The sequence below is a fragment of the Onychostoma macrolepis genome, chromosome 18, assembly GCF_012432095.1.
Source record: "Onychostoma macrolepis isolate SWU-2019 chromosome 18, ASM1243209v1, whole genome shotgun sequence".
Taxonomy (NCBI): domain Eukaryota; kingdom Metazoa; phylum Chordata; class Actinopteri; order Cypriniformes; family Cyprinidae; genus Onychostoma; species Onychostoma macrolepis.
The window spans coordinates 16,035,484-16,055,421 of record NC_081172.1 but is presented as its reverse complement, the minus strand read 5'-3'; the positions used below and the strand labels follow the sequence as shown (position 1 = coordinate 16,055,421).

General features: G+C 39.4%; 1 protein-coding gene across 1 annotated transcript; it reads right to left on the bottom strand.

Annotated features, from left to right (window-relative positions):
• Positions 1–37: 37 nt before the first annotated feature.
• On the bottom strand, positions 38–18,964 carry si:dkey-10o6.2 (uncharacterized protein LOC100124608 homolog). Its single transcript, XM_058751814.1, has 7 exons — positions 18,639–18,964; positions 18,429–18,553; positions 18,250–18,316; positions 1,425–1,578; positions 1,192–1,337; positions 957–1,067; positions 38–873 (listed from the first exon to the last, which is right to left on the bottom strand). Exons 1-7 carry the CDS (start codon positions 18,789–18,791, stop codon positions 694–696), a joined length of 936 nt encoding a protein of 311 aa, XP_058607797.1. The 5' UTR covers positions 18,792–18,964; the 3' UTR covers positions 38–693.
• Between the last annotated feature and the right edge of the window lie 974 nt (positions 18,965–19,938).

Below are 19,938 nucleotides of genomic sequence, written 5' to 3'. Positions count from 1 at the left end.
AATAGTTCAAGTCATGTTACATGCCCCACAATTCAGCATTCTTCATATTTTTATTGAAAAATACATGGAAGGTAACATGAAAATATAATTCAGCATTCTTATTGTACGGCACTTCCAACGAAAATAATAAATGTGTAAAATAAAAATCTAGAGAATAAAAAACAAATACACAGGATAGCACTAATGATTCCATTACTGTTTTAAGTAAATAGTGTTTTTTTTTCTTTTTATTTGTCAATTTCATGCAAATAATTACAAGACAATGCTAATCTTGCCTATATTTAATTCAATGATAGTATTTCCTTTTTTTTTTTTTAGTTTAAAGTCTATCCTAAACTGATTCACAAGGGTCTGAAATTTTAAAATAATTACTACTGCAACACCAGTGAATTATTTCAAGCTGTTTCATTTTAATTCATTATGGTTTCATGGTTTTCAACCAGTGTTCTACTGTAAACTATGTATAAATTTATAAAATATATAGAAATCCAGTTAAGCGTAAAATAGGTATGGATTGTATGGGGGGGGGGGTTGCCTTGTTTGAGTATCCTTTCTGATTTCTGGAGTAAATGACTGTGCTTTACATTTCTCTACAATGTATTAAATTATGTCAGCAATTATGTGCTCTGATGATTATTACAGAGGTTTTTTTTTTAAACATGCAAGATCATATAATTTCACTTAAACCAGGATCTAATTTTTGCCGTAAGAATCTTTGAACCTTGATAGAAGGTAATCAATTGACTTAACAGGAGGATATTTATCTGATCCATAGCAGCATGAAATGATGGCCTCATCATCAGGTTGTACAAAGAAGGCCAAAGACTGACGTGTGCTGGAATCACATGCAGGGGGCAGCAAAACCCTATGAACCTGAGGGTCAGAACAATAGAAAAGAATTAAATAACCATTGCCTGCATGGCACAATTAAATGAAGCATTAGTAAAGAAACTTACGGCAGACACATAGACATCGCTGGTCCACCTTTGCATCAGGTCTGCTATGTTAATCAGAACTGTTCCAGGAATGCTGGGGGCTGAAATTAACTCTCCAGCCCGGTTCAGAACCTGAAGGAGAACACACTCAGTGACATGCAGGGCCAAAATACTGTCACATGCATCTTAAATGACAGAGAAGCATATTAAACTTGATAATGAATCTTTTTCCTTCTTGTCCTATACTGGTACTCACCTGCAGTCCACCCGCTGAGCTTTGGAAGAGCAAAGTGATACTACCATAATCAGAGTGTTCACCACAGCGCAGCTGATTTTCCTTCACACATGTGCTGTTCACTGGAGGGTAGTACAGAGTCCGTAGAGTCGTTCCATTCACATCACCTTAAAACAACCATCATTAGGGTCTTGCAGATCTCCCTTCCATTGACTCCCTGGCAGAAAGTAGTAATGCATATATCATTTACTTACTTCCAATATGCTTATGTGCGCTGAGAAAGACCTCTGCTTCCAGGCCCAAACCAAGAGCCATCACTCGGAGCACTCTGAGAGAGAGATCCTTACAGCGCAGGTAAAATGATACGTGGACATCTCGAAAATTGTCAACTCCTTCTGAAGGCCAATTCTGAACACATTGAGAGTGGAGTAATGTAAATTTTGGGAAATTCCATATACATTCCATTACAACCTGGTTTCATGGCATAAACGTACCTGGGGGCACTTTTTAGCGAGACCGTTTTTACGTACCTTACTTTACGTTTCGCCGCAGTTTCAACTGAGTAGCGCTAAACCACGGGCTGTATCCGAAATCGCCCCCTATACCCTCATTCTCTATTCCCTACATTAGTCCACTCATACAGTTCACTTGAAGGACTGAATGAAAGCGAGTGAGTGAATTCGGACACTGAGTGCACCGGTAGGACTGCCGCTTTTGCATATTTGCTTGCTGTTTAATAATCATTTGAAACGGGCAGCTCCAGTAGTAAGATTGAAGGATTTATCTTTGAACTCTGTTACGGAAATTATGTATAAACCCTAATAGTCAATTTACAATTAGTTTGTACCTGTGTTGTATTACGCCGTGGACTAGCGCTTCTAAAATGAATGAATGGATGATTCAGCTGCGGGCGCCATCTTCAGGCGAGACGCGGGACTCTCACAGTGCATTATGGGGATTCTCTAGCCGTTGAGTGTACATCGGTTGTACACTCGTTTTTGCGGTGCATTGTGGGATTGAATGAGTGCACTCGAGAACGTCCACTATGGTTTCGAACACCACTTAAAATGGCTGTCCCCTCAAATAGTGCACTATTTGAGGGTATAGGGGGCGATTTCGGATAAGGGTTCAAGTAAACCCTGGCACGTTTTTATGACGTTGTTAAAGGTACGTATTGCTGTGTTTATATTACGTTTCTTCAGGTGCTTATAGAGTGGGGGAACTATGATGTCACTTTGTAGGCGAAAACCCGGAAGCGAGTTAGCATTTTAGCACTTCCGGTTCCAACGTCCCAGAGTCAATGGGTTTTTTGAATGGGATTTTGGTTAAATCCCTAAAATAAGGTCCGTGGTTCACACAGGCTCAAGATACTTTCACGTTTTATTCTACGACATAAAACACACCAGTTACACCCCACTCGTGATTTTTTTAAGCTGTTATGTTTCTTAAAAAAGACGGTTGCTAACAAGTTGCTAAATGGGACTAACGTTACAGGCGCTGTCGGAGACATTAAACGTCATCACGCCGAACAGTTTGTCAATATACAGTATTTTCCAGTTGTAGTATAATTTGTAATTCAATTAATTTTAGGATAACCAATGAATAGTTTACAGCATTTTATATTGTTGTTCGATGTTGTTTTTTTTGCTTTGCCCTGAAATGCGACACATGTTTTCAGAGGGAAGATGCTTGTTTTATCGCTTTACTGACACGGACTCTCCGCACCATAAGGTAGACGCTTATTACGATTATTACATGTAAACACCACATTTGCCGGCTTAACGTGGTGAAAGTTAAACTTTAATGATGCATATTGCTTAAAGGCACTTAAAAATTCAATGTTTGCGGCCACATGAAGCGGTTAGAAAACATAGGATTTCCTTGAAGCACGGATAAAATAACATTTTGTGTACCAATCCTAACAAAATGATAGCTGAAATGTGGTACTTTGTTCACTAAATAAGTTTAATCTTACCATATCCAAAAACTCGCTCACTCTGCTGTTATTTAAATACGCGGGGATAAGTTTTTAATTAAAATATTCATATTAATCAAGGATTTATTGACTTTTAATGCGCCTTATTTCGAAATGTACAGAAATACGTGCTTTATATGTCCTTTAGTTATGATTATTTAATTTATTCGCTATACTATTTATTACTAATGTCTCATTTCAGTTTTAGTTTGTCTCTAGTTTTGTATTTATTCATGAAATGGTTCCTGTAGCCTGGATTAAAATTCATACACAGAGTAAATCCTTCACTGAACGTGTTAAAAATAAGTTTGAAACAGTTGTCGGGAGCGCGCTGGTGGTGACGTTGAAGGCGAGCGACCGTGGTGCTGTAGTTCGTTTATAGCCTAAGTTTAGCTTTTTAGTTCTTGCGCTTTTATTTCGGCTTCAAAATTCGTAAAAGTTATATTATCTTGTCAAGATTATCTTGATGGACAAAACGTGTAAATTTCATGAACTATGGTTGAACACAGAGCTTATTTTTTGCGATAATCCAAAAGCCTATGGGAAAATCCTATTGGTTTTTTGTCGAAGGAACCAGTTTCATGCTAACCGCCGATCCGCCTACAAAGTGACGTCATAGTTCCCCCACTCTATTGAGGCTGTTCAGAAATCAAATATCCAGGGACTGTCGCTAAAAATGAATGCTCTATCGTGTTGGAAATGTGCCCTACACCAAACCCAACCCTAAACCTACCCGATATTGTTGACAAATGCAAAACGCATTTGTTGATGCAACCATGCTATTCCTCTAGTGTTCATTTCTTTTGGAAACTGCGGTGATATGTAGGCTACTCATTGGTAGGTATTTCGCGTCTCGCTAAAAAGTGCCTCAGATGAACAATAACACATGACACACCGTGTCATTATTTATTTAGCAAAAATAAAGCCAATATGGAAAAACCATGAGTGACAAACTAAGGACACCCTATGATTCAGTTGTTTGTAGATCCACTTTTAGCAGCAATAACTTGGAAGTAATCATTTTCTGTAGCCTATGACTTTATCAGTCTCTCACATCGTTCTGGAGGAATTTTGCCACAGCATTTCAATCAGGATGAGGTCTGGACTTTGACTGGGCAATTGCAACACCTTGATTCTTTTCTTTTTCAGCCATTCTATTGTAGATTTGCTGGTGTGCTAGGGATCATTGCCCTGTTGCATGACCCAATTTTGACCAAGGTTTGGCTGTTGGACAAATGGCCTCACATTTGACTCTAGAATACTTTGATACACAGAGGAGTTCATGGTTGACTCAGTGACTGTGAGGTGTCCAGGTCCCTTGGCTACAAAACAAGCCCAAAATCATCACCCCTCCACCAGAATGCTTGACTTTTGGTCTGAGCTGTTTGTACTGATTAACTTTTATGATAGCTATTAAAGTTTATTAAATTATTGTTTAATAAATTATATTGTATATAAATAATAGTAGTATTTAGTAAGAGTATTGGTATTGAGAAACAGTCTCTGTGTTAGTGATGGTGCTTTTGGTTACATTGTTACGACATTAGATGGCTACAAGTGACTGTTTTTATGAGTGAGTCAATAGCAAAGACTTTTATTTTGAGGGGCTAAAACAAGGACATTATATTTTACTTTGAACAATACCTTGTTAGAAGCAACCAACAAATGCATGGACCAGCGTTGTCAGATGAATGATGTTACTAGGACAGTTTAAAACAGCTGAAAGGATAATACGACAAAGACATCACTTTATTTGGGGGACATTAATTCAAACTAATGTTTTATTATGAATATGAGATTGAGATGAAAAGTGAATGCTGTATCAGATGTGTGTAAACACACTCGTTCAGTCCATCTATCTCTCGTAATCCTCAACATAATATAATAAGAGTAAGCTAATTTAACCTTATCATCCTTTCTTGCTATGAAATTATTGCGAACAAATGAATTGTAGTAGACCTATAAATTTAATAATAGAAGTTCAATAATAGCAACAATGATGATGAAGAAAATAATTTAATACAGTAATGCCAATTCCTCTCGACATCAAAGCTGATGCATTGTCCATACAAGGTGTCATCGCATGTCTTCATTGTAAATTATTTAAACATTTAGATCTATTATACAATGAATACGCCTATATTAAAATTATTGACAGTCTATAATAGCCTATGTCAGAACACTGTAATCAGTCATCAATGAAAATAAGAGCAGAATTTCAGTGGCTGAAAATGACAAGGATAGACAGAATACTAAATAAGGAAAAATAATAATGTTTTCTTGTTGTTTAATACACTTGGCCAAAATCTCAAATGAAACGCTTATGCACAGGATATTTAAAACGTACAAAAGTAGCCTATAGGCTATTGGCTTGAAATAACCTAATTCTTCTCCGCTCTTCAAACACACAAAAACATTAGCCTTTGCAGACAGGTAAAGAAAACGCTGTACTATTCAAACATCAATTATTTATTTACTCTTTCATTGCGAAAAAGCAGAGATCTGTCTCCTCCAGGCTGTGCGCGGTGCGTCAGTCTGAATGGAGGCGGGGTGAAGTTACGAGGTTTCGCTGAGAGCTTGATGATCCAATGGCGTTACGAAGTTGTACTGACAAGCTCTTTTTAATGCTTATCATTGGTTAACTATTTTTAAAACCCTCTGATTTAAAATAATAATAGGCTTGTTTGAGATGCGCCTCGCCTCGCCTGAAATGTAGGCGAGAGTAGGCGGCTGCAGTGAGGGGAGGAGTGAAATGAGAGCAGTCAAGACGGACAGTTCTGACCTCTCGAAGTGGAACAGATACCAACGAGATCAAAGGCGGATATCGCGTTATTCTCACTCATATGCTGTGCTGCTGATAAACATGATATAATTTCAGTTCTGTTGCTTTTATATGAATATCAATATGATGAACAAGACACTCAAAGTGCTTGCTATTTAATTCCATACGAAATGCGTATTTGTCATCCATTTCTACTTCAACACAAACATGTATTTTAGATTTTTATTGAAATAGGGCAACAATCACATATCTCACCCAGAGATCGCACTGTCCTAGTGTTTGGAAATATTCATGCATAATTTAGATACATAATCGCATGAAATCAGATTTAAAAAATAAAACATGGCCTTACATGGAGTATTTGTATAAATCTGTAATTCGTGTTTTGTATGATATTGTCATGAACCGGATGAAAACAATAAAAACTTGAATTATAACCCGTTGTAACCCAGTCTTTTCCCTTATTTAAAATGAATGCTAGTTTGTTGTTCATTTTAATGAATTATATTTAACCCTAACCCAGGAACAATAAAAACACATACAATAAAACACATATTAAATGAAGAAATGAAAGTTTTATTAACAAAAGTTGCACTTTTGGATCCGCCATCATCATATAGTGTCTTGATGCATTCCAAATCGCATAGGCTACTATCCATCCTAAATAGTATTCGAAAATAGATTATGTCCCAAATCATAGTTTGTTGAAAATAGTATGCCAAAGATTCCCGGATGGTCTACTTGAGATCAAAATTCGAAGTGCAGATCGACGCACACTGTAATGGCTAATATTGCCCACAGCACATTGCGCAGTGGCCGAGGATTCCATTATAACTACAAACACGCATGAAAAGTGTTTAAAAATTACAAACATGGCGGATATGAAAGACCAACGGACAGGCAGAGAAAGGGAGTGAAAAATATGTCTAACCTGATTAAAAATATTTATGTAATGTTATGCATGTTATATTTCATCTGCAGCAACATTGTGAACTTTTATAATGATAGGCTACATTTAGTCATTAACTTTTCAAATGAATCAAGTGTGAAAAATTTTAAGAGAATTTAGTGCCGTCAAATGATTAATCGCATCCAAAATAAGTTTTTGTTTACATAATGAGTGTACTGTGTATATTTATTATGTATATATAAATACAAACACATGCATGAATATATTTAAGAAAAATTTTATGTTTATATATTAAATATATTTACATAGAATATAAAATATTATAAATGTATATACATGTATATATTATCTAAATACTTAATGTGTGTGTATTTATATACGTAATAAATAAACACAGTAGCCTACACATACATATGTAAACTTTTATTTTGGATGCGATGAATCGTTTGACAGCACTAAGATCAATATATTGGTAATGAATCTATCAGAATTTATATTTCATGTTTTGACTGCGAATGTCACGTCCGTAACGCTGAAATTGCTATATTTCTGTCATGAGTCAAACCCAAGTGGCAACCTCCCGCTCTCTCCTGTGAAGCCAACACGGAAGTGACTAAAACTGCAATTCATCGACTGGCCGCTGGAGGCTGGCTCCAAAAAGGAGTCAATCCCTAGCTCCAGAGTGCACCCTGGACGATGGGGCGGGGCGACACATTAAGGTGGGGCTACACGTGTCGCTCCGCCCACCTTCAATTTCATTGGTTTATAATACAGCAGAGCTTATTGGTGTATAGACATTTGCTCATTAGCATTCTTTTATATACGTTTTTATGAATGATATGCTGTTTGGCTGTACTACAGAAATATTAAGTGCTAACAACAGCGATTTTAGTTGGAATCAATTAGCAAATGTGTTTTTATTTGTATTTTTTTATGACGAATTAGTTAGATTAAGTTCCTATCAAAGGCTTGGTGGCGGGATCTCCGAGTACTTCGGGCAGAACAGAGCTGTGTAATATGTGCGGCTCACGAATTCAGTCTGGGGAACAAATTCTTAATTCGTGGCCATGATATAGTCCTACCTATGCTACAAATAGCCTCACCTACGAGAAATATTAATTATGTTTCTGTGTGATGAACGTAAATAGTGGTCTTCTCAACAGGTGGGTTGCACGTTAAATGAAGTCATATTATTGCACTTTTCACTGTACACGAAGCAGACATACTTAAACATTGAGCAGTTTTAGCTGGCGATGTTGATAAAAATTATCCACTGTTTGAGATTTAGTTGTTTTGTATAATGTAGGCTATATTTATATGTATATATTTATTCTAGGATCGGTGGATAAGCAATAACTTAGGATATGATGATAATTCACTGTAGTTCAGTAAGACATAGGACAAACCCGCAAATGGTTTTATTTTAAAGAACAACTGCGGTGACAAATAAGGCAATAATACCAAATAGTCCATCAGCGTGAACTGGGGTTTTATGTGTGGATAATGGGAATAAAAATCTTCCTGAAAGAAACCCCTTTCTTTTTTTTCTTTTTTTTGCATATAGGCCTATTTTAAATGTTTTTATTTACCAAAACAGCTGTTATTAAATCTGACCTACAGCAAATATTATTATTAATGTGCTTTAGTGCGTATTTAAGCAATAAATGTTCATTTTCTCTGCAACATTTATATTTATACTTTTATATAGGCTATATGCACAAAATGACTGGTTTTGTTGCTCAATCCTTTAAAAAGAACCAGGAATCACTGTGCTACATTAGGCATACTGATTTTAGATAGTTATTATAGTCTTTAATAAATAAAAAAATTATAATCACAGAGAAGGTCTCTTTTACTCATTAAAAGTGCTCACGTACCTATTGCACAGATTTACAGCTCTGAGTGATTTAATATTCGATAGTTATGCAGATCTATATGGCAACAACGATCGAGTGTTAATAACTGAATATAAATTCATCCCGTACACAGATTAGAGCACGCACACACAATGAGGGTGTGGATACATAAATAATTGGATTTTTAATATCTGATGTCACGGACACTTATTTACTAGTACCTTTAAAAACTGTAAGAGAATCAATATAGGCTCAAATATTTTATTAAGATATAAACAAGGAAACATTGAGCTTGCCATGAAAACATTTTATTAGCACTTTTAACCTACAAGTTTGTGACGAATTGAGCAACGTAGACTATAACTCATCTCTTTAAACAACAAAAAACGGTTGTGCTTTAAAACGTAAAATCAGCTGCTTATGTTCGTGCTTGTCCATCTCTAAAATACAGTAAATTATCATCATTTGCGTATAAAATCCCAACTTAGTGCTGATCCGCGGCTTGCCGATCCTCAAGGAAATATATGAATGAAGCGCTGCAGCCTGAAGAACCCGGAGGTGCCCTCAAGTGTTTATTTGTAAACAACTTCATCTGACTAGAATTACCATGGTTACTAAACAGATAATAATTAAGATAGGCCTATGATTCTATAGTTAGCACATACTATTTCTGTAATATGGCCAAATCAATTACAAAATCGTACACAAAGGAATACGCATGCTCGGGTCTACACCAATAAGATTTGCCGTGTTATAAACTAATGGAATTGGGGGTGGGCGGAGCGACACGTGTCGCCCCGCCCCATCGTCCAGATCGAAACTTAGAAAACTGGCTTTAAAGTTTTGCAACCAATTTATTTGCAATGTTCGCTAACATTAAAGGATGCAAGACATACTTAGCCTATTGTTTTTACATCGAACTGAATTAAAATAGCTTAACCTATAAGAACGACTTGTGGATTAATGTGAATGCCAGCAGGAATAATGCTCCGAATGATTGTGAATTAAACATCTCCGATGGCGTTCATTAATGGATTTTGTCGACTTACAAGAAAAGGAAGGAAAAGTATTTAATTGCGAACAGTTATTGATTTTGTGTGTGATACGCTGTCAGGGCATTTGAGTCCTCACGTGCAGAAGTGTGCAGCCCCAGACTGACAGCTGGCACTGAGTGAATAATCTGCATTATAAAAAGAAAACATTTTAAAGATTATTTACGATTAATTATTGTTGCCAAATTATCGAATCCTTATTGCTTAGTGCTTTGTTATATGGAGCAGTTTGTTAGATCGCGATCTCTCTCATTTGTTTGTCTAATGAAGTGCCAACAGATATAGAAGTACACTATAAACGCGGTAGACTTTAATGGACAGTAAAACAAAGGCAGAATACCGTATAACTCCAGGCTGGCACAGTATTGATGAACGAATGCAAACAAACACAGAGCAACGTAACTTAATTGAGCTTTCAAAAACAAAATCAAAGAGCGGTAACTGATGTTCCCCTTCAATTTGGTAACTCTACATTGCTATGGGAAATACCTTTTCCTCGAATACTACTGAAGCCTTATTGAATCACACCAGTAAAACTGGCCAATGACGTTCAAGCGCGAAATATGAGCGGGATCCCACTCTATATAAGGCAGTGCTTGTACGTCATCCATTCAGAATTTTTTCCTTCAGCAAGGAGCCTATCAAGAAATCCACTACTCACCTTGATCTACATTCTGCAGCGGACACGCCTTTTCTTCCCCTGCTGTGTTCCGGTGAGCTTCGGACGGACAAAGATGACCTCGCGATTGCCTCTCCTGCGTAGAGCCAATCGAACCCTCTGATGGCCACGAATCGTCGTCTTCTGCCAGGGTCGCACCCACGCAGAGGCGGCGTTTGGAGGGACTGCCCCACTGCGGAGATATGAGTCTCCGGACTCTCAGGCTCCGTGTGGCCATCGTCCAAGGCGATGAACTCGCCCATCTAGCTCTGCCGCACTCTTCCTCTGCAGCCTCTTTTGAGCCAAGGAGTAAGGTGCCGCGAGTTACTGACACGGATCTGTCCGGGTCGGGTGACGAGGCCGTGCCGGCTCAGTGCCCACGCGCTCCTCACCCCCCTGCTGCAGGTCCCCTTCCAGTGCGCTTCATGGCCGCTAATCTCCGCCCCTCCCCCAGCGCGCAAGATGTGGTGTCTTTCGGAGCCACGGAGGAGGATGAGGATGATGCCATCTCGGTGGCAGCGTCTGCGAGAGAGGAGTGGTCCAACTGCCCACTGGATTACGCTGCGCCCATCAGTGACGCTGGGGACCTCCATCAGAGTGATGTTGAGCTCCTCCGCGTCCTGACCAAGGCAGTTGATGAGCTCGGTCTGGAGTGGGCACCTCCTACTGAGCCGGCCAGAAGCCGTCTGGACGAGTGGTTCCTCCAGTCGGATCGCGGCCGAAAGGACCCCCCGCAGAGGCCCGGCCCCTTTTTCCCGGAGGTGCACGACGAGATAGCGAAGTCGTGGAATGCGCCACTCACTAGTCGAGTGCACAATCCGGGATCCTCCCTTCTGTCGTCTGTGGACGGCGCTGACCGAGCGGGGTATGTTAAACTCCCCCCTGTGGAGGAAGCCGTCGCTGCCCACCTCTGTCCTGCAGCCGTGGCAAACTGGAGGGTGCGAAACAACGCGTCTCTCCCATCTAAACCTTGCTTCAACACTGCATGTGATGGTGATACTTCAGGTGTATCAGGCCAAGCTCCTTTAGTCCCTGGATGAAGGTGGCCCGGACCCTGAAGTCTTCAAACAGCTCAGACATTTACATTTACATTTACATTTACATTTACATTTACATTTACATTTACATTTACATTCATCCCGTACACAGATTAGAGCACGCACACACAATGAGGGTGTGGATACATAAATAATTGGATTTTTAATATCTGATGTCACGGACACTTATTTACTAGATAGTACCTTTAAAAACTGTAAGAGAATCAATATAGGCTCAAATATTTTATTAAGATATAAACAAGGAAACATTGAGCTTGCCATGAAAACATTTTATTAGCACTTTTAACCTACAAGTTTGTGACGAATTGAGCAACGTAGACTATAACTCATCTCTTTAAACAACAAAAAACGGTTGTGCTTTAAAACGTAAAATCAGCTGCTTATGTTCGTGCTTGTCCATCTCTAAAATACAGTAAATTATCATCATTTGCGTATAAAATCCCAATTTAGTGCTGATCCGCGGCTTGCCGATCCTCAAGGAAATATATGAATGAAGCGCTGCAGCCTGAAGAACCCGGAGGTGCCCTCAAGAGTTTATTTGTAAACGACTTCATCTGACTAGAATTACCATGGTTACTAAACAGATAATAATTAAGATAGGCCTATGATTCTATAGTTAGCACATATTATTTCTGTAATATGGCCAAATCAATTACAAAATCGTACACAAAGGAATACGCATGCTCGGGTCTACACCAATAAGATTTGCCGTGTTATGAACTAATGGAATTGGGGTGTCGCCCGCCCCATCGTCCAGATCGAAACTTAGAAAACTGGCTTTAAAGTTTTGCAACCAATTTATTTGCAATGTTCGCTAACATTAAAGGATGCAAGACATACTTGCCTATTGTTTTACATCGAACTGAATTAAAATAGCTTAACCTATAAGAACGACTTGTGGATTAATGTGAATGCCAGCAGGAATAATGCTCCGAATGATTGTGAATTAAACATCTCCGATGGCGTTCATTAATGGATTTTGTCGATTTACAAGAAAAGGAAGGAAAAGGATTTAATTGCGAACAGTTATTGATTTTGTGTGTGATACGCTGTCAGGGCATTTGAGTCCTCACGTGCAGAAGTGTGCAGCCCCAGACTGACAGCTGGCACTGAGTGAATAATCTGCATTATAAAAAGAAAACATTTTAAAGATTATTTACGATTAATTATTGTTGGCAAGTTATCGAATCCTTATTGCTTAGTGCTTTGTTATATGGAGCAGTTTGTTAGATCGCGATCTCTCTCATTTGTTTGTCTAATGAAGTGCCAACAGATATAGAAGTACACTATAAACGCGGTAGACTTTAATGGACAGTAAAACAAAGGCAGAATACCGTATAACTCCAGGCTGGCACAGTATTGATGAACGAATGCAAACAAACACAGAGCAACGTAACTTAATTGAGCTTTCAAAAACAAAATCAAAGAGCGGTAACTGATGTTCCCCTTCAATTTGGTAACTCTACATTGCTATGGGAAATACCTTTTCCTCGAATACTACTGAAGCCTTATTGAATCACACCAGTAAAACTGGCCAATGACGTTCAAGCGCGCGAAATATGAGCGGGATCCCACTCTATATAAGGCAGTGCTTGTACGTCATCCATTCAGAATTTTTTCCTTCAGCAAGAAGCCTATCAAGAAATCCACTACTCACCGTGATCTACACTCTGCAGCGGACACGCCTTTTCTTCCCCTGCTGTGTTCCGGTGAGCTTCGGACGGACAAAAGATGACCTCTCGCGATTGCCTCTCCTGCGTAGAGCCAATCGAACCCTCTGATGGCCACGAATCGTACGTCTTCTGCCAGGGTCGCACCCACGCAGAGGCGGCGTTTGGAGGGTCGGACTGCCCCCACTGCGGAGATATGAGTCTCCGGACTCTCAGGCTCCGTGTGGCCATCGTCCAAGGCGATGAACTCGCCCATCTAGCTCTGCCGCACTCTTCCTCTGCAGCCTCTTTTGAGCCAAGGAGTAAGGTGCCGCGAGTTACTGACACGGATCTGTCCGGGTCGGGTGACGAGGCCGTGCCGGCTCAGTGCCCACGCGCTCCTCACCCCCCTGCTGCAGGTCCCCTTCCAGTGCGCTTCATGGCCGCTAATCTCCGCCCCTCCCCCAGCGCGCAAGATGTGGTGTCTTTCGGAGCCACGGAGGAGGATGAGGATGATGCCATCTCGGTGGCAGCGTCTGCGAGAGGAGTGGTCCAACAGCCCACTGGATTACGCTGCGCCCATCAGTGACGCTGGGGACCTCCATCAGAGTGATGTTGAGCTCCTCCTCAGCGCAGCGGCGGGAAGACCGTTCGCCCCTCCTACTGCTGTTCGGCGCGAGCATGAGCCGGCGGTGAGACCAAGACAGCCGTGGCCGAAGCACCGCCAGGGCTCGAAGGGCCAGAAACCCCGCCCTGACAGAGACGGCAGGCCACCGGCTCCGGGATCAAAGCCGCGTTCCTGATGCTGTCTCGGAGGAAAGCTGCACTCAGCGCAAGACGAGCCACTGAGAAAGTCTGCTCGCTCCGCTGTGTGTGTTCACCACGTCCCCTGCCTGTTGCGGGCGACAAGAACGATTGTCATGTTTGTGTTTTGACTGTTCCACAGTGCAGTGCAATAAAGTAAAAAAAAATACAAAATCACCTCAATATCAGGGCAATTTTCCTCCTCTCACTCCCTCTCCCACATCACTCACTCTCACACTCGTGTGGTATTAAACTCCCCAACCCCCAATGGCGAGTTATCCCTCACGGTGTGCAGTCCGCCTCGCCCGCTGTCACAGTTCACAGAAGCGTGGCAGGGACTGCCAGGGGTATCAGAGTGGGTTATGAAATCAATAAAGAATGGCTACACGCCTTCAGTTCTTTCGCAGACCGCCCGTTTCAACGGTGTGTTAATGTCCACTGTGCGGGAGCAGAATGTCTCAGTTCTGCGAGAGGAAATACACAAACTTCTCAAAGCGCGCTGTAGAGGCAGTGCCTCTCACAGACCGCGAGCGGCTTCTACAGTCGTTATTTTCTGGTGCCAAAGAAAGACGGCAGACTCCGCCCAATCTTGGACCTGAGGCCGCTGAATCGCGGCGGCTTTCAAAGCAGTCGTTCAAAATGATTACGCTGAGACAAATCCTCTCACATATCAGACTGGGAGATTGGTTTATCTCAGTGGATTTAAAGGATGCTTATTTTCACATTCAGGTAGCCCCGCCACAGGCGCTTCCTGAGATTTGCATTCGAAGGGATAGCGTACCAATTCACGGTCCTGCCCTTGACTTATGTCTGGCCCCTCGCGTTTACGAAATGCATGGATGCTGCTCTCTCCTCTGAAGCAGGCGGAATGCGCATCCTGAACTATCTCGACGACTGGCTAGTGTTAGCCCAATCAGAGAGCGCTGCTCAGCGACAAACTCAGACTCCTAGACAGCCATCGGGACATGACCACAGGAACCAGATGAGTCCTCTACACAATCTGACTCTGCTGCAGCATGGAACAACCTGCTGCTTCGTCTGGCCAGAGGAGAATGACACACTATCTCGACACACTATTTCCCTGTTTAATACCGTAAAGCTGCTTTGACACAATCTGCATTGTAAAAGCACTATATAAAGTAATGGTCACTTGACTTGACTTTGATCTACTGTTTGATCTACAGGAATGCATTATAAGGAATGGATTATAAATGTAATGATTTGTGATGGATTATCAACTAATTATGCACCTTCCCTGTAGGTATATAGTGTTTTTATTCATCTCAAAATGCATACAGCACAAAATCTGGCAGTTAGGGAAAATTCTGTAAACACTTGTTTGAAATATATTTTTTTCTTGTGCTTGCAGGTTCATTCCGAGTATCAACCCTGGTGGCATACCATTCAGAGTCACAGATCAGATGGAGTTCTGGGAAGAGGGTGCAAAGACAAAGCATCAGCCTGAATCCCCTCATGGTGTTTCTCATCAGAGAGCTTGTCAACTTTGCCAAAATTACTGAAATTTAACACAATACAAACTAATTTTTACTGTATTTTTATTTCTGTGAAGTCTGTTTTGCCATGCTGCAGACACAAAGTCCCCAGGGGACTGTGGTGATGCCCTTTTTCAGCTAGCACATGCTGGAGATGAAGATTTGTAATTTGTATTTTTAAAAAGAACATGTTCAACAATTAAAAGAATATTATAAAGACACATGCTAATGAGTTAGTGATCTTTATGGGGTTGGGGTTGTAAAATAATATGGTATACAGTGTTGTACTGCAATTAGATTGTTTTGTACAAGGAAAAATTTTAAATGAACTAAACAGTACTAATATTGACAGTACAGGAACTTTAAATGAGAATACAGTAATAATACATCCAGCTACTGTAAAATTTACAGCAATCTCTTTACAGTGTAGTTTAGGTGCCTATCTGTTGGCACCTGAAAGAGCAGGGGTAATAATAAAATAATAATAAAAGCTACGAGCATCTTCCGGAGTGGACAGCAGCAAATACCAATGAAGATACATTTTCTTTCTTTTTCTGAAATCACTCACTGTTATACTGTACATTTGTTCATAATTTTAAAAAAATATATTAACAAATATATTTAATCGTCTTGTATATGACACTCTCATAGTAATCTATTTAATTAATGGGTTTATCTTTTATGAAGCCTCTTTGTGAGTTGAAGCAGGGATGGGCAAACTATAAAATATGCTATTAGTAACATTCTAAAATAACTGTATGTGGAAGATATACAGTTACAACTTCTGTGGGGCATGAAGAAAAAGTAATGTAACGAGTGTAACTAATTACTGTTGCCAGAAAGTAATAAGTAAAGTAACAATGTTACTTTTTTAAAGGAATAACTAGTAATGAGTAATATATTGCATTATTTGCGTAACAAGCCCAACACTAATTGTTACTTTACTTTGCAACGGTAATTAGTTACTAGTTGCATTACTTTTTCTTCACGCCCCACAGAAGTTGTATCTGTGTATCTTCCACATAAAATTATTCTAGAATGTTAATAACATATTTCTGCCTCATCATTTGACCAAAATCCACATTGGATCGCAGTCAGAAGTTATTACAAACACTCAATATTGATTGATAGTGACAGTAGAAGTATTGTATTAATCTCATTAATTGTCATGTGCAGCTTGAAGCTAATTGTAATTTCTATACATTTCATTATGTATTTTATCAAATCACATAAGTTTGTAAGAAACGGTTTAATTTTTCAAAAAGATTTTAAATAATAGTAATATAATGTAGCACATGCTGATCAGAGGGATGTGATGCCAGAGTAAATTACAGCCACAACTTACACAACAATGTTCAAATCATCTTTTTTCCTGACAAAATCAATATAATGCAATATTTCTATCTGCTAAATGTAAGCTTTTCCATATTCCAAGCTTGCCTGCTGCACTGGGGACATCACATGCATGTGTGAGTCATGAAAATTATGGAAATAAATCTAGGAATTATTTGATTGTTGGATTTTAAATAAGCGGTGTTGAGCCATAAAAGTAACTTAGCTGTTATATGGATGGCACCTGTAATATTATTACTGTCTTAACTTATTAGTAATTAGTTACACTACTAGTTACTGCAAAAAGTAATATTATTACAGTAACTAAAAGTTACTACTGCCCAACACTGATTAGGACTACTAGAAGGCTACAGGTAGGTGAGTTTTATCAGGGTTGGAGCTAAACTCATTTAATATTTAAACTATAAACAAATATACTGTACAGTATAACAGTGAGTGATTTCAGAAAAAGTAAGAAAAAAAAACATACCTTGATTAGTTTCCGCTCTCCGCTCCGGAAGATGCTCACAGCTGGCGAAAGTTTTTTTTTTTCTTTTTCCTCCCCGCTGATAGGCGCCCAAACTAGCTCTTCTGATTGGCCAAACTTCTGATCTCTGCAGAGGGCCGCCGCTGCCTCTACAGATGCACAAATCACTTTTGCACCATTTGTCACACAGATATGTGGTGCGAAAGGGAGAGTGCGCGAAACTTGTCATTTGCAAGTGAAAAACAGCATCTGAGACTCGTAGCAGCAGATTCAAGCCGTTGTCGTTATGTACTTGTGTTTGTGCTCGAAAAAGCATCCAAGAAAAAAATATATATGTAAGAAAACATTCTACAAGTGTGCAAATCTCATTGCAAGGATTCAAATACTGATTTGCGGATGTACAAAATTCGTCCGCGACTTCACATTTTTGATGCAGGTGTGCGAATGTGTTTTGCACCATATTCGCTGCAGCAATAGTAGCAAAACATGTGAGAGTATGAGTTTCTTGATTTGTGATTCGTAGAATAGGATTTGTGTATCTGCAATGAAGGATTCGAGACGGTGTAACTGTTGTGTTGTGTTTGTGGGAGAGAGAAAAAAATCTACAAGTTTGCAACTTTTGTCTGTGACTTCAAATTTACTGATACACATGTGTGACTCTTCTCTACAACTACAAATTCCGCTGTCACAGACGCTCAGTTGTTTTGCACCAAATTTACCTTCATAGTTTTCGATTATCCGGGAGTGACGCGCGGTGATGCGCTTCCAAGATGGCGGCTGTCGGCTCCGCCCACTTTAGGCTTCAAAAAAGCTCTTCAGAAACCTATGAGTTTTTTTTACAGTCTATGGTTAAACCAAACCTATTTTGACAGGTTGTCCTGAAGATCTTTTAGTTTCATTTTCAGTTTGCATTTGGCGGTAGTATTGAGATGGAGCCCCTGCTTTATGAAACACTCCATATGAAACACGAAGAAAGAGGGAAGGAGAAAGAACGAAAGAGATTGATAAGAAATAGATATTTACAATATCCGCGCGCAAAGATGTTGTATTGAATGCCTCCTTCAGATCACCTGGACGTCGAGGATTTAAACTGTGAATTAAATGACAGGATATAAAAGCATTAAAATCTTTAGCCATCGTTCGCAAGCGATATTTAGTAGTAGGCCTAATACTTAATCTAGCTATATAAGAGACTGGCGTGCCTTTCCGTCCCCAGCGAAACCCAGCCGTGGTTTACATCACATGAGAAATTGCCCCTGCTAAAAGGCTTTTTCATGTTTTCTGGAAAACAGAAGAACTTTTTTGAAAAACCCATGACCTTTTCCACCTAAAACAGAAATAAACATTAGCCAGTCAGCTACAAACAATAGAATTTTTTGTAAGAAACAAGCATGTTTAAACAAATCACAAACCTCGTCCTGATTTATGCCCGTGTTTTTCAGATAAACGAATCCCACCTCGGTAAAGGCCCTTCTCAGTTCGTGACTTAACTTTTCCAAGCTATCATCTGACACATTGGTCTTTCCCAGTTCGTAGACATTGAAATCCACGACAGGTATCTCCATATTTATTTATTTTACCTTGAGACAGCAAACGTCAAAAATTACTTTAAAATTATTTCCGAAATCGGAAAGAAAATAAGCAAGAATATTCGTTTCGTTTATCAGTACAGCACAGCCCGTTATAAGGGTTATGGCAAATGTTTATTTTTCTTCTTCGTCTTCTTCTTTGATGGTTGTTGGCAAACCCGCTTTTGGTGCATATTCCGCCGCCAGCTGTGATGGAGTAGTGTTGAGGGGGGAAAAACTTAAATATTAAAGTGTCATGAACAAGTGTTCAGCACTGGTCTTTCACACCTTAGATCTGAAAATACTCCAGAAATGTACTTGTAAAGCTGTAGAAATGTGGGAGTGTAGAAGGTGAGAAGAGGGGAGAAAACAATAAAACGCAGACCTACAACACACTCATTATCCAGACAAAATAATATTAAAATATCTTTAACACAGAAAGAATAAAGGCAGTTACTTTTTGTTTACTCTTCTTTGAATTTTCTGTGATACTTGTACTTTTTAAATTGTTTTTGCCGTGAAAATAGCCTAAGATGCTGATGGCATTAAATAAATATATAGGCTTACTAAGTTTTCCGTGTATTACAATAATCCGTTGTGACATTGCGTTAATGATCAGGGCTGCGTTTCCCGACACCTTCTTAACGATACGTCGTTCTTCTATACCTTACCTTAAGCTGTACCTTATAGTTAATACGTGTTTCCCGAAACGTTCTTAGTTGAGCAGGCTATACCTTCTGTAAGTCATACTTTCGTAAGGTTGATCCGGATCACTCTTAGCTATACCTTCGCTGTTTACAGTTCACAGTTCATCACATCTCAGTCTATACGAATATAATTCAGAAGTGTTAATACACCCAGTGCTGAATTAGGCTAAATGAAGTGTTTTCATGCAAATAATTAAACTGTCGTTAATGGTTGTTATTTATTATATATTATCAATGGTTTTGCTAAATCAAAGACCCCTGCTAAAAAAAAACAAACAAACAAAAAAACAAAAGAATAGAACTTTAGAATAGAACAATAGAACTTTAATAGTTTCCATTAAAATACCATTATAAACCATTAGCCTTTTCCAGTAAAACCATTACAAAATTCCTTTTTGTAGTGTGTTTTGGGCATTTTTCCAATAGGATTTAACATC

Excerpts from the sequence above, each read along its gene's own strand:
- si:dkey-10o6.2 (XM_058751814.1), bottom strand. The coding sequence starts at position 18,791 with ATGGAGATACCTGTCGTGGATTTCAATGTCTACGAACTGGGAAAGACC. Across the intron at positions 18,554-18,638 it reads CGGGCATAAATCAGGACGAG|GTGGAAAAGGTCATGGGTTT; the intron begins GTTTGTGATTTG and ends TTTCTGTTTTAG. Across the intron at positions 1,579-18,249 it reads CATCTTTGCGCGCGGATATT|AATTGGCCTTCAGAAGGAGT; the intron begins GTAAATATCTAT and ends CAATGTGTTCAG.